This window comes from Hypanus sabinus, chromosome 6 (genome assembly GCF_030144855.1).
Source record: "Hypanus sabinus isolate sHypSab1 chromosome 6, sHypSab1.hap1, whole genome shotgun sequence".
In the NCBI taxonomy this organism is placed as follows: Eukaryota; Metazoa; Chordata; class Chondrichthyes; order Myliobatiformes; family Dasyatidae; genus Hypanus; species Hypanus sabinus.
In genome coordinates this window covers 2,805,682-2,828,941 of record NC_082711.1, presented here as the reverse complement: position 1 = coordinate 2,828,941, position 23,260 = coordinate 2,805,682, and the positions used below count along the sequence as shown (strand labels likewise).

At 43.6% G+C, this 23,260-nt stretch overlaps 1 protein-coding gene across 6 annotated transcripts in view; it reads left to right on the top strand.

Moving 5' to 3' along the window:
• LOC132395239 (IQ motif and ankyrin repeat domain-containing protein 1-like) overlaps positions 1–23,260 on the top strand; it is a 180,641-nt gene that overhangs the window by 43,635 nt on the left and 113,746 nt on the right. For all 6 annotated transcript variants that reach the window (XM_059971553.1, XM_059971551.1, XM_059971552.1 and 3 more), the window contains exons 4-5: positions 15,853–15,971; positions 16,961–17,125. In XM_059971553.1, coding sequence (XP_059827536.1) covers positions 15,853–15,971; positions 16,961–17,125 — 284 coding nt within the window. The remainder of the gene's footprint in view (positions 1–15,852; positions 15,972–16,960; positions 17,126–23,260) is intronic.

The window sequence follows — 23,260 nt, the reverse complement described above, 5'->3', positions numbered from 1 at the left end:
AGATGGAAGTGATGGACGTGTGGAGCGAGCTGCCAGAGGAAGTGTTAGAGGCGGGTACAATTACTTAATATCCTAATTTGGCAGGGGCTGGAAACTGGAGTGAAGGGACTTGGGAAAGGACAGATGATCATTAAGCAAAGATGGTGTGTAGTCAGACTGTCGGGAAGGGCAGGCAGATGATAGGACATACTTGCAGCCAGCAAGATGAGTATAAATGCATTTGGGATGCAGAATCATGTTATGATTCTGTTATGTGTTGTATCGGAGGGATAGGAAGATCGGCAGAGGGGGTGGCTTTGCTGGTAAAGAATGGCATCAAATCAGTAGAGAGATATGACTTAGGATTGGAATATGTTGAATCCTTGTGGGTTGAATTAAGAAACTGCAAGGGTTGGAGGACCCTGATGGCAGTTATATACAGGCGTCCCAACAGCAGCTGGGGTGTGGACCACAGATTACAACAGGAAATAGAAAAGGTGTGTCAAACAGGCAATGTTATGATAGTCATGGGAGATTTTTAACACGCAGGTTGATTGGGCAAATCAAGTTGGAAATGGATCTCAAGAGAGTAAGCTTGTTGAATGCTATCGAGATGGCTTTTAGAGCAGTTTGTCATTGAGCCCCCAAAGGGATCAACTATACTGGATTGTGTATTGTGTAATGAGCTGGAGGCGATTAGGGACCTTAAGGTAAAAGAACCCTTGGGAGGCAGTGATTACAATATGATTGAGTTCAACTTGAAATTTGATAGGGAGGGAAGTAAAGTCTGATGTAGCAGTATTGCAGTGGAGTAAAGGTAATTACAGTGGTATGAGAGAGGGGTTGGCCAAAGTAAATTGGAAGGAGATGCTAGCAGGGATGATAGCAGAACAGCAATAGCATGAATTTCTGGGAAAAATGAGTAAAGTGCAGGATGGAAGTATTCCAAAAACAAAGAAATACTCAAATAGCAAAATCAGAATCAGAATCAGGTTTATTATCACCGGCATGTGACGTGAAATTTGTTAATTTAGCAGCAGCAGTTCAATGCAATACATAATCTAGAAGAAAAACAACAAAATATAATTATAATAATAAATAACTAAATCAATTACAGTATACTTACAGTATATTGAATAGATTAAAACTTGTGCAAAAACAAATACTATATATTAACAGTGAGAAAAAGGCATACCCTGGGTGCTGGAGGTCCTTAATAATGGACGCTGCCTTTCTGAGACTCCGCTCCTTGAAAATGTCCTGGGTACTTTGTAGACTAGTACCCAAGATGGAGTTGACTAAATTTATAACTGTCTGCAGCTTCTTTCGGTCCTGTGCAGTAGCCTGCCCCATACCAGACAGTGATGCAGCCTTGCTGAATATTCTCCGTAGTACATCTATAGAAGTTTTTGAATGTATTTGTTGACATGCCAAATCTCTTCAAACTCCTTTTTTTAAATTCAGAGCAAGAAGGCTGCGAGTGAACGGCTGATTTTTTGGAGTGAGGGAGTTTTTTACTACTCGGGTTACAGAGAGGCAAGACTGCACAGGCGCATGATGTCAGCCAGTAGAGCGCGAAAGGTTTAAAAAAAAAGACCGCTGTATCCATCGGTCAGTGTCGGAGCGGGCAGTGGAGTGAGAGGGTAGCAGAGTGATAGTGCTTTGACTCAAGGGGCTTAGGCGGTAACGGGATGAGGTGAGGTAGGAGGCATGTGTGTGAGGCCGGTTTTTTGTGCTCGGTGTCGGATGTGGGGGGTCCTGGGGTCTCCCAGCCTCCCGGACGGCCATATCTGCACCAGGTGTGTCGGGCTGCAGCTCCCGAGGGACCGAGTTAGGGAACTGGAGATACAGCTCGGTGTCCTTCGTCTGGTCAGGGAGAACCAAGAGGTGATAGAAAGGAGTTAGAGGCAGGTGGTCTCACCAGGGCCACAGGAGACAAACAAGTGGGTCACAGGAGGGTAAGGGGAAGAGTTGGGTACTAAAGAGTACCCCTGTGGCTGTTCTCTTTAGTTTAAACTAGAGTTATTAGGGGGTGGGAACAGAAGAGACTGGGGAAGAGGAGGTTGGCTCACAAATAGAGGAAAGCTTGTAGACAGTGCAAGAGGGAGGATAGGGTGATAGAGAATGGACGTGCTCAGACAGACGGTCTGAGTTGTGTCTATTTTAATGCAAGGAGTGTTGTGAACAAAGCGGATGAGCTCAGAGCGTGGATCAGTACTTGGAGGTATGTTATGGTGGCCATTACAGAGACTTGGATGGCTCAGGGACAGGATTGGTTTAATTCAAGTGCCGGGTTTTAGATGTTTCAGAAAGGACAGGGAGGGAAGCAAAAGAGGTGGGGATGTGGCACTGTTGATCAGAGGTGGTGTCACGGCTGCAGAAAAGGAGGAAGTCATGGAGGGATTGTCTACAGAGTCTCTGTGGGTGGAGGAATAGGAAGGGGTCAATAACTTTACTGGGTGTTTTTATAGGCCACCCAATAGTAACAGGGATATTGAAGAGCAGATTGGGAAACAGATCCTGGAAAGGTGTAATAATAACAGAGTTGTCGTGATGGGAGATATTCATTTCCAAAATATTGATTGGCATCTCCCTAGAGCAAGGGGTTTAGTTGGGTTGGAGTTTGTTAGATATGTTCAGAAGGTTTCTTGACACAGTATGTATATAAGCCTACAAGAGGAGAGGCTGTACTTGATTTGGTATTGGGAAAAGAACCTGGTCAGGTGTCAAATCTCTCAGTGGGAGAGCATTTTGGAGATAGTGATCGTAATTATATCTCCTTTACAATAACATTGGAGAGAAATCGGAACAGACAAGTTAGAAAAGTGTTTAATGGGAGTAAGGGGAATTGTGAAGCTATCAGGCAGGAAATTGGAGGCTTAAATTGGAAACAGATGTTGTCAGGGAAAAGTGACAAGAAATGTGGCAAATATTCAGTGGATATTTGAGTAGAGTTCTGTATAGGTACGTTCCAATGAGATAGGGAAGTTATGGTAGGGTACAGGAACCGTAGTGTATAAAGGCTGTAATAAATCTAGTGAAGAAGAAAAGAAAAGCTTACAAAAGGTTCAGAGAGCTAGGTAATGTTAGAGATCTAGAAGATTATAAGGCTAAAAGGAAGGAGCTTACAAAGGAAATTGGGAGAGCCAGAAGGGGCCATGAGAAGGCCTTGGTGGACAGGATTAAGGAAAACCCCAAGGCATTCTACAAGTATGTGAAGAGCAAGAGGTTAAGACGTGAAAGAATAGGATCTATTAAAAGTGACAGTGGGGAAGTGTGTATGGAACTGGAGGAAATAACAGAGGTACTTAATGGATACTTTATTTCAGTATTCACTATGGAAAAGGATCTTAGTGATTGTAGTGATGACTTGCAGCAGACTGAAAAGCCTAAGCATGTAGATATTAAGAAAGAGGATGTGCTGGAGCTTTTGGAAAGCATCAAGTTGGATAAGTTGCTGGGACTGGATGAAATGTACCTTAGGCTACTGTGGGAGGCGAGGGAGGAGATTGCTGAGCCTCTGGCTATGATCTTTGCATCATCAATGGGGATAGGAGAGGTTCAGAGGATTGGAGGGTTGCGGATGTTGTTCCCTTATTCAAGAAAGGGAGCAGAGATAGCTCAGGAAATTATAGACCAGTGAGTCTCACCTCAGTGGTTGGTAAGGTGATGGAGAAAATCCTGAGAGGCAGGATTAATCAACTTTTGGAGAGGTATAATATGATTAGGAGTAGTCAGCATGGCTTTGTCAAGGGCAGGTCATGCCTTATGAGCCTGATTGAATTTTTTGAGGATCTGACTCTACACATTGATGAAGGAAGAGCAATAGATGTAGTGTATATGGATTTCAGTAAGGCATTTGATAAGATACTCCATGCAAGGCTTATTGAGAAAGTAAGGAGGCATGGGATCCAAGGGGACATTGCTTTGTGGATCTAGAACTGGCTTGCCCACAGAAGGCAAAGAGTGGTTGTGGATGGGTCATATTCTGCATGGAGGTCAGTGACCAGTAGTGTGCCTCAGGGATCTGTTCTGGGACCCTTACTCTTTGTGATTTTTATAAATGACCTGGATGAGGAAGTGGAGGGGTAGGTTAGTAAATTCGCTGATGACACAAAGGTTGGGGGTGTTGTGCATAGTGTGGAGGGCTGTCAGAGGTTACAGCTGGACATTGATAGGATGCAAAACTGGGCTGAGAAGTGGCAGATGGAGTTCACCCCAGGTAAGTGTGGGGTAGTTCATTTTGTTAGTTCAAGTATGATGGCAGAATATATTATTAATGGTAAGACTCTTGGTAGTGTAGAGGATCAGAGGGATCTTGGGGTCCGAGTCCATAGGACGCTCAAAGCAGCTGCACAGGTTGACTCTGTGGTTAAGAAGTCATATGGTGTATTGCTGTTCATCAATGGTGGAATTGAATTTAGGAGCCGAGAGGTAATGTTGCAGCTATATAGGACCCTGGTCAGACCCCACTTGGAGTACTGTGCTCAGTTCTGGTTGCCCCACTACAGGAAGGATGTAGAAGCCATAGAAAGGGTGCAGAGGAGATTTACAAGGATGTTGTCTGGAATGGGGAGCATGCCTTATGAGAATAGGTTGAGTGAACTCAGCATTTTCCCCTTGGAATGAAGGAGGATGAGAGGTGACCTGATAGAGGTGTACAAGATGATGAGAGGCATTGATCATGTGGATAGTCAGAGGCTTTTTCCCAGGGCTGAAATGGTTGCCTCAAGAGGACACAGGTTTAAGGAGCTGGGGAGTAGGTACAGAGGAGATATCAGGGTATATTTTTTTACTCAGAGAGTGGTGAGTGTGTGGAGCAGCAACAGTGGTGGAGACGGATGCAATAGGGTCTGTTAAGATGCATTCAGATAGGTACATAGAGCTTAGTAAAATGGAGGGCTATAGGTAAGCCTAGTAATGTCTAATGTAGGGGCATGTTCGGTACAACTTTGTGGGCCGAAGGGCCTGTATTGTGCTGTAGGTTTTCTATGTTTCTATGTTTCAGTGTTCTAATGAAGTATAGCCATTGTCTTGCCTTCTTTATAACTGCATCAATCTGTTGGGACCAGGTTAGATCCTCAGAGATTTTGACACCCAGGAACTTGAAACTGCTAACTCCGTCCATTTCTGATCCCTTTATGAGGACTGGTATACGTTGCTTCGTCTTGCCCTTCCTGAAGTCCACAATCAGCTATTTTGTCTTAATGATGATGAGTGCCAGGTTGTTGCTGTGACACCACTCCACTAGTTGGTATATTTCATTCCAGTACGCCCTATCATCACCGCCTGAGATTCTACAAACAATGATTGTATCGTCAGTAAATTTATAGATGGTATTTGAGCTATGCCTAGCTGCACCGTAGAGCTGTGAGCTATGCACATACCCCTGAGGTTCACCAGTGTTAATCGTCAGCACAGAGGAGATGTTATCATTGATCCACACAGATTTTGATCTTCTGGTTAGGAAGCCGAAGATCCAATTGCAGAGGGAGGTACAGAGGCCCAGGTTCTGCAGCTTCTCAACCAGGTTTGTGGGAATGATGGTGTTAAATGCTGAGCTATAGTCGATGAGCAGCATCTGGACATTGGTGTTTGTGTTGTCCAGGTGGTCTAAAGCCATGAGGAGAGCCATTGAGATCACATCTGCCATTAATCTATTGTGGCGATAGGCAAATTGCAATGGGTCCAGGTGCTTGCTCAGGCAGGAGTTGATTCTAGCCATGACCAACCTCCCAAAGCATTTCATCACTGTGGATGTGAGTGCTACCAAGCGATAGTCATTAAGACAGCTCACATTATTCTTCTTAGGCATTGATATAATTCTTGCCCTTTTGAAGCAAGTGGGAACTTCTATCCATAGCAGTGGGAGGTTGAAACTGTCCTTGAGTACTCCCGCCAGTTGGTTGGTACAAGTTTTCAGAGCCTCACCAGATACTCCAAGGGGCCTTCCACCTTACAAGGGTTCACTCTCTTTAAAGACAGCCTAACATTGGCCTCTGTGACAGAGATCTTCACAGCTGTAGTTGTATTCTCCCTTTCAAAGCAGGCACAAAAGGCATTGAGTTCATCTGGTAGTGAAGCATTGCTGCCATTCATGTTATTGGGTTTCACTTTGTAGGAAGTATTGCCTTCCTACTTTGTACAAAATAGTACAACCACCATCAACAAGGGAAGTCAAAGCAAATGCAAAAGCAAAAGAGAGGGCATACAAAGCAAAAATTAATGGGAAGACAGAGGATTGGAAAGCTTTCAAAATCCTACAGAGAGCAACTGAGAGAATCATTATGATGGAAAAGATGAAACATGAAAGCAAGCTAGCAAACAACATCAAGGAAAAGCTTTTTCAAGTATGTAAAAAATAAAAGTGAGATGAGAGTGGATATAGGGCTGCTAGAAAATGAGACCAGAGAAATAATAATGGGGACCAAGGACGTGGCAGATGAACTAAATGAATATTTTGCATCAGTGCGCCAAATGTTAAAGGGTGTGAAGGAAGACAAGGGAGAAGGTGCTCAAAAAGCTGAAAGACCTAATTCACCCGGACCAGATGAACTGCCCCCTAGGGTCCTGAAAGAGGTAGTGGTAGAGATTGTGGCGGCACTAGTAATGATCTTTCAAAAATCATTGGACTTTGGCATGGTGCCAGAGGACTGGAACATTGCAAATGTTACTCTACTCTTTAAGAAAGGAGGAAGACAGCAGAAAGGAAATTATAGACCAGTTAGCCTTATCTCAGTGGTTGGGAAAATATTAGAGTTAATTGTTAAGGATGAGGTGATAGAGTACTTAGTGACACAGGACAAGATAGGACAAAGTCAGCATGACTTCCTTTAGGGAACATCCTGCATGACAAACCTGTTGGCATTCCTTGAAGAGATTACAAGTAGGATAGATAAAGGGGATGCAGTGGATGTTGTATACTTGGACTTTCAGAAGGCCTTTGACAAGATGCCACACATGAGGCTGCTTACCAAGTTAAGAGCCCATAGTACTACAGGGAGGTTACTGGTATAGTGAGAGCATTGGTTGACTGGTAGCAGACAGAGAATGGGAATAAAAGGACCCTTTTCTGGTTGGCTGCCAGTGAGTAGTGGTGTTCAGCAGGGGTTGGTGTTGAAACCGCCTTTTTATATGCTGTAGATCAATGAGTTAGAAGGTGGAATAGGTGGCTTTGTTATAAAGTTTGCAGGTGATATGAAGATCGGTGGAGGGGCACGTAGTGTTGAGGAAACAGGTAGGCTGCAGAAGGACGTAAGGCAGATGAGGAGAATAGGCAAGAGAGTGGCAGATGAAATACAATGTTGGAAAACGCGTGGTCATGCACTTTGGTGGTAGAAATAAATGTGCAGACTATTTTCTAAACAGGGAGAAAATCCAAAAATCTGAGATACAAAGGGACTTGGGAGTCCTTGTACAGAACACCCTAATGGCTAACTTGCAGGTTGAGTCAGTGGTGAGGAAGGCAATTGCAATGTTAGCATTCATCTCAAGAAGTCTTGAACAGAAGAGCAGGGATGTGATGCTGAAGCTTTATAGGACACTGGTGAGATCTCACCTTGAGCATTGTGAACTGATCTGGGCTCCTCATCTAAGGAAAGATGTGCTGGCATTGGAGAGGGTCCAGAGGAGGCTCATAGGAATGATTCCAGTAATTAAAGGTTTTCATACGAAGAACGTTTTATAGCACTGGGTACTCACTGGTATTTAGAAGGATGTGGGGGGGGGGGAAACACCTTGAAATCTTTCAAATGTTGAAAGGCCTAGGCAGAGTAGATGTGGAAAGGTTGTATCCCTTGGTGGGGGAGCCTAAGACAAGAATGCACAGCCTCAGATATAGAGGGGCGTCTATTTAAAACAGATATGTGGAAATTTTTTTTTGCCAGTGGGTGCTGGAATTTATTACTACAGGCAGCTGTGAAGACCAGATCATTGGGTGTATTTAAGACAGAGCTTGATATGTTCTTGATTGGACACGGCATCAAAGGCTACGAGGAGAAGGCCACGAGGTAGGCAAAGGAGGGGGATAAAGGATCAGCAAAGATTGAATGGCAGAGCAGACTCGATGGACCAAATGGCCTAATTCTGCTCATTGGTCTTATGGTCTAATTAGAACATTTGGGAAACTTACGTGGACCAGAAATGTTTGGAGCAATTGTGGGCATCTGTGCCTAGGATATAAATGCCATGAAAATTAGCTCACGGTACATGATATGACAAATATTAAATGCATAGACTTAAATTCACATAAGTTATTCATAAATATGTGCAAATGTAGGCATGTGGGTCAGCCAGGTAGGCAAGTTGGGACAACGAGCCTGTTTCTCTGCTGTCGACATCTGTGATCCCATGAAATTCACTTCTATAGTGGATCAAATGCCTGAGGGGGTGTTGGGGGAAGAGACTTCCACAACATTCAGACTTGAGTCAGCAAAGTATAAAACACTACAGAGTAAGAATTAGTAAGTACTAGTAATGACAGTACAGATGGGAGGTGATGTGCCAGAGGGCCTGTTTCTCTGCAGTGTGTCTCTTTGACAAGTACTCTGTGGATGTGGGTGACTTGCTGTTGACTCAGTTTGGCTTGTTCTTGAGTAAATAGGCTGCTCCAGGGAACAGATTTTAAACCTGAGGTGAAAGGTTACAAGTAGGAATGTGGGAGAGGAGTGGGATTCAGTGATGAGATGGAATCAATCAGAGTGATTTGCACAGGCATGCCATGGGAAGTAATATCCATAGCCAGCGGAAAAAGCATTGAGATCACACAATGTAATGTAAGCTAGTATGGACTTGGGATGGGCTGTTATGCTTCTCTGAGTTCATTTTCAACTGCTAGATGTTCATTTTACTGTGACCTCAGGAAGATAGGTACCATCCTTCCAACTTCTTCATTTTTCAACGTTAAAATTGGCATTAAATCTACCACTGAGGTTAGCTGAACTTGGGTTGTTTCCCTGGAGCACCAGAGGCTGAGGGGAGACCTGATTTATGCTTATACGATCAGTGCCCACTGTATCAGGTACACCTGCTCATTAATGCAAATACCTCATCAGCCAATTCTGTGGCATCAACTTGATGCAGACATGTGCAGACATGGTCAAGAGGTTCAGTTGTTCTTCAACCCAAACATCAGAAATGTGATTCAGTGATTTTGACTGTAGAGTGATTCTTGGTGCCAGATGCAGGGGTAAGTTTTTTACTCAGAGAGTAGTGAGTGCGTGGAATGGGCTACCAGCAATGGTGTTGGAGGCGTATATGATAGGGTCTTTAAGAGACATTTAGATAGGTACATGGAGCTTAGTAAAATAGAGGGCTATGGGTAACCCTAGGTAATTTCTAAGGTAGGGACATGTTTGGCACAACTTTGTGGGCCGAAAGGTCTGTATTGTCCTGTAAGTTTTTCTATGTTTCTATGCTTGGTTTCAGAATCTCATGAATTGCCTGTCTCCTGGGATATTCATTCATACACAACAGTCTCTAGAGCTTACAGGGAATGGTGCAAGAAACAGAAAAGATCCAGTGAGTGGCAGATCTGTGGGTGATAATGCCTTGTTAATGAGAGAGGTCGGAAGAGAATGGCCAGACTGATTCAAGCTGACAGGAAGACAACAGAAACTCTAATAATCATGCATTACAACGGTGGTGTGTAGAAGAGCATCTCTGAGTACACAACATGTTGAACCTTGAAGTGGATGGGCTACAGCAGCAGAAGACTATCAGTATATACTCAGCGGTCACTTTATTTATTAAAGGAGTTACCTAATAAAGTGGCCAATAAGTGTAAAATTAAATAGGGCAGATAGTTCAAAACTTCTCCCAGGGTAACATTGTTGAATACTAGAAGGCACAGGTTTAAGGTGAGAGGTGGAAAGTTTAGAGAAGATGCGCAGGGCAAGGTTTTATTCACAGAGAGTGGCGAGTGCGTGGAGTGGTGTGGAGGCAGATACAGCAGTGGCGTTTATGAAGCTTTTGTTAGCTATATGGAAATGCAGTGAAAGGAGGCTTATGCATCATGTAGAGGCCAAAGGGATTAGTTTAATTTGGCATCATGCTCAGTATAGATGTTATGGGCTAAATGCTGAATGGCCTTTTTATGCGCTGTACTGTTCTGTATTGTATCACAGCAACCAAGGGAGGACTTCATGATGGAGTACAAAACATAGAAACATAGAAAACCTACAGCACAATACAATAGACAATAGACAATAGGTGCAGAAGTAGACCATTCGGCCCTTTGAGCCTGCACTGCCATTCTGAGATCATGACTGATTATCTACTATCAATACCCAGTTCCTGCCTTGTCCCCATATCCCTTGATTCCCCTATCCATAAGATACCTATCTAGCTCCTCCTTGAAAGCATCCGGAGAATTGGCCTCCACTACCTTCCGAGGCAGTGCATTCCAGACCCCCACAACTCTCTGGGAGAAGAAGTTTTTCCTTAACTCTGTCCTAAATGACCTACCCCTTATTCTCAAACCATGCCCTCTGGTACTGGAATCTCCCAGCATCTGGAACATATTTCCTGCCTCTATCTTGTCCAATCCCTTAATAATCTTATATGTTTCAAGCAGATCCCCTCTCAATCTCCTTAATTCCAGCGTGTACAAGCTCAGTCTCTCTAACCTCTCTGCGTAAGACAGTCCAGACATCCCAGGAATTAGCCTTGTGAATCTACGCTGCACTTCCTCTACAGCCAGGATGTCCTTCCTTAACCCTGGAAACCAAAACTGTACACAATACTCCAGGTGTGGTCTCACCAGGGCCCTGTACAAATGCAAAATGATTTCCTTGCTCTTGTACTCAATTCCCTTTGTAATAAAGGCCAACATTCCATTAGCCTTCTTCACTGCCTGCTGCACTTGCTCATTCACCTTCAGTGACTGATGAACAAGGACTCCTAGATCTCTTTGTATTTCTCCTTTACCTTACTCTACACCGTTCAGATAATAATCTGCCTTCCTGTTCTTACTCCCAAAGTGGATAACCTCACACTTATTCACATTAAACGTCATCTGCCAAGTATCTGCCCACTCACCGAGCCTATCCAAGTCACCCTGAATTCTCCTAACATCCTCATCACATGTCACACTGCCACCCAGCTTAGTATCATCAGCAAACTTGCTGATGTTATTCTCAATGCCTTCATCTAAATTTTTGAATACAGGCTCTCTGGTCCACGAAGTTGTGCCATAGAACCATAGAACATTACAGCACAGAAACAGGCCTTTTGGCCCTTCTTGTCTGTGCCGAACCATTTCTCTGCCTAGTTCCACTGACCTGTACCTGGGCCATATCCCTCCGAACCCCTCTCATCCATATACCTGTCCAAGTTTTTCTTAAATGTCAAAAGTGAGCCTGCATTCACCACTTCATCTGGCAACTCACTCCACACTCCCACCTTCTCTGTGTGAAGAAGCCCCCCCACCAATGTTCCCTTTAAACTCTTCCCCCTTCTCCCTTAGCCCATGTCCTCTGGTTTTCTTCTCCCCTGGCCTCAGTGGAAAAAGCCTGCTTCCATTCACTCTATCTGTACCCATCATAATTTTATACACCTCTATCAAATCACCCCTCATTCTCCTATGCTCCATGGAACAAAGTTCTAACCTATTCAACCTTTCTCTGTAACTCAGTTTCTCAAGTCCCAGCAACATCCTTGTAAACCTTCTCTGCACTCTTTCAACCTTATTAATATCCTTCCTGTAATTAGTTTACCAAAACTGCACACAATATTCTAAATTTGGTCTCACCAATGTCTTGTACAACCCCACCATTACATTCCAACTCTTATACTCAATACTTTGATTTATAAAGGTCAATGTACCAAAAACTCTATTTACGACCCTATCTACTTGTGACTCCACTTTTAGGGAATTATTTATCTGTACTCCCAGATCCCTCTGTTCTGCTGCACTCCTCAGTGTTCTACCTTGTATGTTCTACCATGGTTTGACCTTCCAAAGTGCAATACCTCACATTTGTCTGCATTAAACTCCATCTGCCATTTTTCAGCCCATTCCTCCAACTGGTCCAAATCCCTCTGCAAGCTTTGAAAACCTTCCTCACTGTCCACTACACCTCCAATCTTTGCATCATCAGCAAATTTGCTGATCCAATTTGCCACATTATCATCCAGATCATTGATATAGATGACAAATAACAATGGACCCAATACTGATCCCTGTGGCACACCAGTAGTCACAGGCCTCCACTCAGAGTAGCAATCCTCCACTACCACTCTCTGACTTCTTCCATTGAGCCAATGTCTAATCCAATTTACTACCTCTCCACGTATACCTAGCGACTGAATCTTCCTAACTAACCTCCCATGCGGGACCTTGTCAAAGGCCTTACTGAAGTCCATGTAGACAACATCCACTGCCTTCCCTTCATCCACTTTCCTGTAACTTAGTTGAAAAACTCTAATAGATTAGTTAAACATGACCTACCATGCACAAAGCCATACTGACTTTTTCTAATAAGTCCCTGTCTATCCAAATACTTGTAGATCCTATCTCTTAGTATTCCTTCCAATAATTTACCTACTACCGATGTCAAATTTACAGGCCTATAATTTCCCGGCTTACTTTTTGAGCCTTTTTAAAACAATGGAACTACATGAGCTATCCCCCAATCCTCCAGCACCTGACCCGTGGATATTGATATTTTAAATATTTCTGCCAGGGCCCCTGCAATTTCAACATTAGTCTCCTTCAAGGTCCGAGTGAATACCCTGTCAGGTCCTGGGGATTTATCTACTCTGATTTGCCTCAAGACAGCAAGCACCTCCTCCTCTTTAATCTGTATAAGTTCCATGACCTCCCTACTTGTTTGCCTTGTTTCCATAGACTCCATTCCAGTTTCCTTAGTAAATACAGATGCAAAAAACCTATTTAATATCTCTCCCATTTCTTTTTGTTCCATACATAGCCAACCACTCTGATCTTCATGAGGACCAATTTTATCCCTTACTATCCTTTTGCTCTTAACATACCTGTAGAAGCTCTTAGGACTATCCTTCACCCTGACTGCCAAAACAACCTCATGTCTTCTTTTAACCCTCCTGATTTCTTTCTTAAATATTTTCTTACTCTTTTTATACTCCTCAAGCATCTTATTTCCTCCCTGTTGCCTATACATGTTATACACCTTTTCTTTTCCTAACCAGGGCCTCAATATTGCTTGAAAACCAATCTTTATCTTCACCTTTTATTCTGACAGGCTTATAAAAGCTTTGTACTTGCAAAATTTCACTTTTGAAGGCTTCCCACTTACAAAGGACACCTTTTCCAGAAAACAGCTTGTTTGAATCCACACTTGCTAAATCCTTTCTGGTACCATCAAAACTGGCCAATTTATAGACAATAATAGACAATAGACAATAGGTGCAAGAGTAGGCCATTCGGCCCTTCTAGCCAGCACCGCCTTCCACTGTGATCATGGCTGATCATACACAATCAGTACCCCGTTCCTGCCCTCTCCCCATATCCTTTGACCCTGCTATCTATAAGAGCTCTACCTAACTCATTTAGAAACTTAACCCACTGACCAGACCTATCTTTTCCATGATATTTTTCCTGACTTGTAACACTTCCCCTTCTACTTTAATCCTTCCTGTTCTGTTGCATCTAGAACAACAGAAGCTTGGAATATTGAGCTGTCAGTCCTGCCCCTCCTGCAACTAAATCTCACTAATGGCTACAATATCATAATTCCATGCCCTGAACTCATCTGTCTTTCCTTCGATACTTTTTACATTGAAAGATACAGAATGCAGCACAGGACATCAGTTGATTCCTGACTTTGTCTAAGTTCTTAACATCATCTGTCTCCACTATCTGTTCTGGCACTCTGGTTCCTATCTGCAGTGCTAGAAACCTTTGTGCTAGGATATTAGTCCCCCTACAATTCAGGAGTAAATTGTTTCTTTTGTGCAGATCCCACCTCCCTGGAATGATCCAAAACGCTGAATTCCTATCTCTTACACCAACTCATTAGCCACATGTTAAACGGTATATTCTTTCTATTTCCAATCTCACTGGCACATAGCATGGGAAGCAATACTGAGATCACAGCTTGATGGCTTCATCGAGGGAAATATTGGATCAGAATCCATCCACCCCAGACATTCTGTCTTCTCCCCTGTCCCATCAGGCACGATACAAAAATCCGAAAGTTTGAACCACTCGGCTCAAGAACAAATTTGTTCTTGATTAGCCAGGGCATCAAAGGGTATAGGGAGAAGGCAGGTGAGTGGGGATGACTGGAAGAATAGGGTCAGCCCATGATTGAATGGCGGAGCAGACTTGATGGGCCGATGGCCTACTGCTTATGGTTTTAATTTCTGTCTCATTGCTATCAAACTGTTGTACAATAAGGTAGACTGTTGGCCTCACAATTGATCTCGTTCTGATCTTCCACCTTCTCATTTACCTGCACAGTATTTTCTTGGTGGCTTTTACACTTTGCCCTGTATATTTTATTGTTTACCTTACTTGAGCTCAGGGGTTCGCAACCTTTTTTTTTTATGCTTGGATCACTAACAATAAACAAGGGGTCTGTGGGCCCTAGGCTGGGAACCCCTGGTCTATCTCAAAGCACTGTGTAATGATTTGATCTGTATCAACAGTACACAAGACCAGCGTTTCACTGTAACTTGGTACATGTGACAATAATAAGCCAGTACCAATTCTGAAGGATGTTCCAGATGTTCTTCCTGTTCTGACTGATGAACTGGCCAGAAGAAGTGCCAGAGGGTCTGTTTCTGTGTTGAAGGATAGTTGAGAATGGTCACAGGGACAATGTGTCTGTGCATGATCTCACAGGATCAGATGATGGGATGAAGTAATTCAGAACTGGACAAGTTCCCTTCTGATCGATGTATTAGGAATAAAAGAATGCATTGGATTCCACGGTGACTTGATGGTTTAGATTCAGAATTGCTTGCCCAGAGAAGGCAGAGGATAGTTATTGAAGGGTGTTATTCTGGTTGGATGTCTTCAGAGATCAGTGCAGGGGCCTCTATCATTTTCAGTATACAGGCAGTCCTGTGTTATTAGGCACACCTGTCCACCTGCTCGTTGATGCAAATCAGCCAATCGTGAGACAGCAACCATGTAGACATGGTCAAAAAGTTCAGTTGTTCAGACTAAACTTCAGAATGGGGAAGAAATATGATCTAAGTTTCTTTGACCATAGAATAATTCTTGATGTCAGATTGCAGTGGTTTGAGTGTCTCCTAAACTGCTGATCTCCTGGGGGTTTCATGCACAAAAATCTTTAGAGTTTACAGAAAATAGTGCAAAAAATAAACAAAAAAACACCTAGTGAATGGCTGTTATGTGGACAAAAATGTCCTTTAAAGATTTAAAGAGTGAGATTAGAGGAGAATGGCCAGACTGGTTCAAACTGCCTGGCAGGCAACAGTAACTCAAGTAACCACACATTACAATAGTAGTGTGTAGAACAGCATCTCTAAACAGCCTTAGACTACGGCAGCAGAAGACCATGCTGAGTTCCATTCCTGAACCTAATACGTGTCTTCATAAAGGATAAATAACTTGGACAAAGACATAGATGGGTGCAGTACTAAGTTTTCAGTTGACACAAAAATTAGTGGAATTGCGGAGAGTGGAAATAATACATAGGAGCAGAATTAGGCTATTCGGCCCATCAAGTCTGCTCCATCCTTCCATCATGGCCTCTCAACTCCATTCTTATGCCTTCTCCCTTTGACACCCTTACTAATCAAGAAACTCTCAGCCTCCACCTTAAATACACCCAATGACTTGATCTGTACAGCTATCTTTAGCAATAAGTTCCACAGATTCATCACCCTCTAGCTAAAGAAATATCTCTTCATGCCTTTCCTCAGCGAGGTCAGCCATCACCATCCAGTGCGCTTTCCGGCAGTATTTGGCACGTAAGGAGAGGGCAAGGCGGCTGAGGGAGAAGAAGGAGTTCGAGGAACAGATGGAGAAACTCGAGAGAGAGGTGTGAACACAATGCACAACAATGTCAAACGGACTCATCCCTCACTCTCCACTTCACCAGCCCAAGATCCCTCTGGCATCCTGCCTTGTTGACTATCCCCTCCAGTCCCCCTTCCCATATCAGTGGTTCATGGTACAGCCTCTAAAAGTGTAGGAAACTGCTCTAAAGATTACAGCCTCCCCCTAGTATCCCCCCTCTTACAGTGTGACTTTCTCAGTACCACCGCCCCTCTCACAGTGCTGCCCCTCCAGTGTGACTCTCCCTTAGTACCACACCACCACAGTAATGCTCTCTCAATACTTTCCTCTAATAGTGTGACCCTTCCTTAGTACCAGCCCTCCCAAAGTAACATTCCCTCTTATTTGTATTGACCAGTGTGTGCAAAAGCCTTGTGCTGTGAAATTTTTTGCTCGGTGACAACATGTGCTTACTGAATAAACATGTGCTTTCTTCAATAAAAACAGCATAAATAACCCAATTCTAAAATCAGTAGATAATTGCAAACCCCACGTTGTCAACACCATCCGCATCAGAAACCAGAAAAGGAAATGTGATTGTGTACGATCATGAGATGCCAATGAGGTAGATGGTGACAACCTTTTGTGCGCAATTTAAATTCCTTTGTACGCTAGTAGCAAAAGATGTGTGCAAGTGCACCTCTTAGACGGAACATTGTTCCACGGTGTGACCCTCCCTCAGTACCACCCCTCCCACGATGTGACTTGCCCTCAGTACTGCCCCTCCCACGCTATGACCCTCCATCAGACCTGCCCCTGCCAGTGTCACAGTGTGACACTGCCTCACCTCTAGTCTGCTTTTTGGAGTAAGACTTGAACCCATCCCCTGGATGAAGGAGAAGGTATTTCATGCCCTCTGTCTTATGGTACATCCTGTTGTGACTATCCTGCACTGTTGTGCTTCTCTGACTGAGCTGCGTCATTAACACAGCAGCTATGGACTCAAGTTAAACCAGCTTCCCTTTCTATAAGGCTTTCATCGCCCTGGTACGGAGAGAGCAGGAGGCTGCAGCAAGGGAGCGAGAGAAGGAGGAGGTGGAGCGAAGGCGCAGGCAGGAGGAACAGAAACGCAGGTACCGCATGCTGGAGGCAGCTTTCGAGGGCGATGTGGAGGAGATCCAAAGCATACTGAAGGAGGTGAGTGCCATACGATGTCTCAGCCATTGAAAGTAAATCAATGAAAGTAAACTAAAGAAATGAACACAGACAGGCCCTTCAGCTCATCTTCACCATTCCAACTATCAGTACCACCCACAGTAATCCTACTTAACTGGCCCGTATCTCTCTCTGTCTTGGCAATTGTGATGGGCAACTCCTCTCCCGCCCTATTCAGGACAGATGTTAGAAGTGCTGGGTGTGCAGTGCCTCCAGCATTGTCAAGGATCCTTCCCATCCTTTCCACAATTTCTTTCAGCTCCTCTTCTCGGGCAGATGGTACCGCAGCATAGGAATCAGTACAGTCCAGCTGGGCAACAGCTTCTTCCCCCAGGCTGTTAGACTTCTTCATGGCCAGCTACTGCCCAGCATATACGTACACCTTGTCTGAATGCCCTGCTGCTCCCCTCCCACTCCGACTCACAGACACACTCTCATCCTGCACTGGTCACTTTTCACCTTTTTATTGCTGCTGTTTCACATGTTTATACAACAGTTTGTTTTATTATAATAGTGTCAGTTACTTTCCACTGCCTTACCTCAACATGCATCTCGCACTTTGTGTCAACCTGACAGTCTTCAGGCCACGCCGTTCAGTGACTTGTGCTAATATGATTTTGTGGCTGTATGTGTTGGATCGTGACTGTGATTTTGTGTACTGCATTTTGCACCTTAGCCCTAGAGGTGTGATGTTTCGTTTGGCTGTATACATGTATATGATTGAATGAAAATAAACTTGAAATTGATATATTTTATCCGGATAGTCCTGATGAAGGGTCTCGGCCTGAAACCTCAACAGTTTATTCCTCTCCACAGATGCTGCCTGATCTGCTAAGTTCCTCCGGTATTTTGTGTGTGTTGCTTTGCATATTTCTTAAATGTTATTCAAGTTTATTCTTATTCTTATTCTGCCAGACACATATAGACAGATAAACATTTGAGAGCGTCTCTGCTGCCACCACTCACTCAGGCAGTGCATTTCAGATTTCATCCCACACCCCTGGATCAAAAAAAGGCTTCTTCAGATCCCCTCTAAACCTGCGATGTCTGTACTCTTTGCAGTGGGGAAATACTGTCTATCCTATTTATTGGGTGGTGGATTGGAGACACATTTCTATCAAAAGTGACGTAAGGGACTCTTTCCCTCCGCTAGCCTGCAGGTTAACCTTGGGCAAGGTGTAGCACCTGCATAACTCCCTGATCAGGGTCACATGAAGCCATGGGAGCAGCTGGTGCATATCTCAAGCCCTAGTTATGCGACCACTGACACCAGGCAGACAGTATTGATAAAAGCTGCAGTTACCTGTCTTGTAAAGGTGCTGCATAGAAAGAGGCAATGGGAAACCACTTCTGCAGAAAAATTTGGCATGAACAATCATGGTCATGAGATCATGATCCCCTACATCATATGACATGGCACATAATGATGATGATGACCCTATCTATGCCCTCCGTAATTCTTTAAATTCAGTCAAGTACCCCTCTGCGATTCTGCTAAGAAGTACACACCACTAAACTTAAATGAAAGCACAACACAGAAAAATGAAGAAATTATCACCACAGAAGAAGTAGTTCATCAATGGAATAGCATATATGTCACCATAGAGTGCCATCCTGGATACATTTTCTTGCAGGAATACGCAATAAATCTATAATAGAATAATAACCATAATAGAATTAATGATAGACTGCACCAAGTGGGTGTTCAACCATTGTGCAAAAGACATCAAACTGTGCAAATACAAATCAAACTGTGCAAAAATAATAATAATAATAATAATAATAATAATAATAATAATAATAATAATAATAATAATAATAATAATAATAATAATAATAATAATAATAATAATAATAATAATATAAACAACAACTATTGAGACCATGAGACAAAGAGTCCTTGAAAGTGATTTGGCCAGTGATGATGGTGTTGTCAGCAAACTTGAAAATGGCATTGGAGCTGTGCTTAACCACACAGTCATAATTGCAAAGTAAGTAAAGCTATGGGCTAAGCACACAGCCTTGTGGTGCACCTTTGGAAGGTACTGGGCAGACCATACTTGGAGTATTGTGAGCAGTTTTGGGGCCCTTATCTAAGAAAGGATATGCTGGCATTAGAGAAGGTCCAGAGGAGGTTCACAAGAATTATTTTGGGAAGGACTAAGCTATGAGAAGCATTTGATATCTCTGGGCCTGGAGTTTAGGAGAATGAGGGAGGTTCTCTTTGACTTACTGACTATTCAAAGGCCTAGATACTATGGATGTGGAGAGATTGTTTCTATAGTGGGAGGCCCAGAGGGTACAGACTCAGAATAGAGGCTTGTCTCTTTGGAACAGAGATCAGCAGGAATTTCTTTGGCCAGAGGTTGCAGAATCTGTGGAATTCATTGCCACAGATGGCTGTGGAGGCCAAGTCCCTCAGGTCTCCTTTAAATCTCTCCCCTCTTAACTTCAACCTATATGGACAACATCACCTGACTGTGCGGGTGATGCCTCCCTCCCAGATGCGCTGAATAACTTCTACGCCTGTTTTCAGGCAGAAAATGACATGGCGACGAGGAAGTCCACTCCTCCTACAAATGACCAGGTGCTGTGTCTCACCGTAGCCAATGTGAGAAGAACCCTGTGCAGGGTCAACTCACAGAAGGCTGCTGGACCAGATAACATCCCTGGTAGAGTGCTCAGAGGATGTGCAGACCAGCTAGCAGATGCTCTCACTGACATCTTCAACATCTCCCTGAGCAGCGCCACCATTCCAATGTGCTTCAAGGCCGCCACCAACGTCCCCATGCCAAAGTCTTCAATTTCCTGTCTAAATGACTATCATCCTGTTGCACTCACATCCATCATAATGAAGTGTTTTGAGAGGCTCGTCATGAGGCACATCAAGACCCGCCTGCCCCCCTCACTGGACCCCCTGCAGTTTGGTACGACGGCTCCTCAGTAGAGATTGTTAAGAGCACCAAATTTCTTGGTGTTCACCTGGTGGAGCATCTCACCTGGACCCTCAACACCAGCTCCGTAGCAAAGAAAGCCAGCAGTGGCTCTACTTTCTGTGAAGGCTGAGGAAAGTCCATCTCTCACCTCCATCCTCATCACATTCTACAGGGGTTGTATTGAGAGCATCCTGAACAGCTGCATCACTGCCTGGTTCCGAAATTGCACCATCTTGGATCGCAAGACTCTGCAGTGGATAGTGAGGTCAGCTGAGAAGATCATCGGGGTCTCTCTTCCTGCTACACTACACTACATTTACACTACACGCTGCATCCGCAAAGCAAACAGCATTATGAAGGACCCCATGCACCCCTCATACAAACTCTTCTCCCTCCTGCCATCTGGGAAAAGGCACCGAAGCATTCGGGCTCTCACGACCAGTCTATGTAACAGTTTCTTCCCCAAAGCTATCAGACTCCTCAATACCCAGAGCCTGGACTGACACCTTACTGCCCTATTGTCCTGTTTATAATTTATTGTAATGCCTGCACTGTTTTGTGCACTTTATGCAGTCCTGGGTAGGTCTGTAATCTAGTGTAGTTTTTTTTTCTGTGTTGTTTTTTTCGTAGTTCAGTCTAGTTTTTGTACTTTGTCATGTAACACCATGGTCCTGAAAAAAGCATTGTCTCATTTTCACTTTGTACTGTACTAGCAGTTATGGTTGAAATGACAATAAAAGGGACTTGACTTGACTTGACTTGACATGCTTTAGTTATTGATTTCTCAACTCTGGGATAAAGAATGGGACTCCGTATACACTAATACTGATTTTGTACACCTCAACATTTCTGCCCAGCTGCTCCCTATACTCAGTCCCTTTGGTCCTGACAAATCCTGGCAAATCTCTTCTGCACTCTTTCCATCTTAATAACATCTGTTCTTTATCAGGATGACCAAAACTGAATGCACTGAATGTGTGTGTGGCCTCACCAACATGTTGTACTACAGCACTATATGACTGAACCTGGATGATATTGGAACAATAGAGGTGTCAAGGTTAGGATAAGAAGCATGAAAGTGGAGATGAGCCCAAGGTTCATAGAATCAAAGATTTATAATGCATAGAAATTGGCCATTCAGCCCACAGCATCCGTATTGACCTGTTATTCCTATTCATTGGAGGGCAAAGAAACCAACTTTTACTCTAGTCTGATGCTGATAGACCATAGAACATAGGACCTAGACATATAACAGAGAATACCACAGCACAGTGCAGACCTTTCAGCCTATGATGTTGTGCTGAGCCTTTAACCAATTTGCCAACTTCACCTTCACCAGCCAGAAAAACAATCTCCAGTTCTCTTGCCACAGACACTGGCCAACCTGAACTTACATCAGATTTGCAGCAACCATCATTGGTTTGATTGTAATGTTCAGGATAGTGGACACTCTTCAGCCACAGATCCTCGTTTTAGTGTTCGTGACTGTGGACACTCTTCAGTCACTGATCTTCACTTTAATAACGAGATAGTGGACACACTTCAGTCACAGATCCTCATTTTAATATCGGGATGGTGGACACGCTTCAGTCACAGATGTTACGAACCTGCAGGTTTTGTTTACTGTGAACAATCGCTTTAAGTGCCTGAGTGAGACAGGACAGTGACGTCAGTCAAGGGCTGCTACGAACTTAAAGTCATATATATATATATATAGAGAGAGAGAGAGAGAAAGAAAGCAGGTAGCTTCAGCTTGTCGCAGCTGGGGCTTGGAACTCTCCTATGCCCACAAGGGTGGGATGATCATTGGCATACAGTGCACAACAAATATAACCATATAACAATCACAGCACGGAAACAGGCCATCTTGGCCCTCCTAGTCCGTGCCGAACCCTTAATCTCACCTAGTCCCACCTACCCACACTCAGCCCATTACCCTCCACTCCTTTCCTGTCCATATACCTATCCAATTTTACCTTAAATGACACAACTAAACTGGCCTCTACTACTTCTACAGGAAGCTCATTCCACACAGCTATCACTCTCTGAGTAAAGAAATACCCCCTCGTGTTTCCCTTAAACTTCTGCCCCCTAACTCTCAAATCATGTCCTCTAGTTTGAATCTCCCCTACTGTCAATGGAAACAGCCTGTTCACGTCAACTCTATCTATCCCTCTCAAAATTTTAAATACCTCGATCAAATCCCCACTCAACCTTCTACGCTCCAATGAATAGAGACCTAACTTGTTCAACCTTTCTCTGTAACTTATTTGCTGAAACCCAGGTAACATCCTAGTAAATCGTCTCTGCACTCTCTCTAATTTATTGATATCTTTCCTATAATTTGGTGACCAGAACTGCACACAATATTCCAAATTTGGCCTTACCAATGCCTTGTACAACTTTAGCATTACATCCCAACTTCTGTACTCAGTGCTTTGATTTATAAAGGCCAGCATTCCAAAAGCCCTCTTCACCACCCTATCTACATGAGACTCCACTTTCAGGGAACTATGCACAGTTATTCCTAGATCTCTCTGTTCCTCTGCATTCCTCAATGCCCTACCATTTACTCTGTATGTTCTATTTGGATTATTCCTGCCAAAATGTAGAACCTCACACTTCTCAGCATTAAACTCCATCTGCCAACGTTCAGCCCATTCTTCTAACCGGCATAAATCTCCCTGCAAGCTTTGAAAATCCACCTCATTATCCACAACACCTCCTACCTTAGTATCATCGGCATACTTACTAATCCAATTTACCACCCCATCATCCAGATCATTTATGTATATTACAAACAACATTGGGCCCAAAACAGATCCCTGAGGCACCCCGTTAGTCACCAGCCTCCATCCCGATAAACAATTATCAACCACTACTCTCTGGCATCTCCCATCTAGCCACTGTTGAATCCATTTTATTACTCCAGCATTAATACCTAACGACTGAACCCTCTTAACTAACCTTCCATGTGGAACTTTGTCAAAGGCTTTGCTGAAGTCCATATAGACTACATCCACTGCCTTACCATCGTCAACATTCCTCGTAACTTCTTCAAAAAATTCAATAAGGTTTGTCAAACATGACCTTCCACGCACAAATCCATGCTGGCTACTTCTAATCAGATCCCGTCTATCCAGATAATTATAAATACTATCTCTAAGACTACTTTCCATTA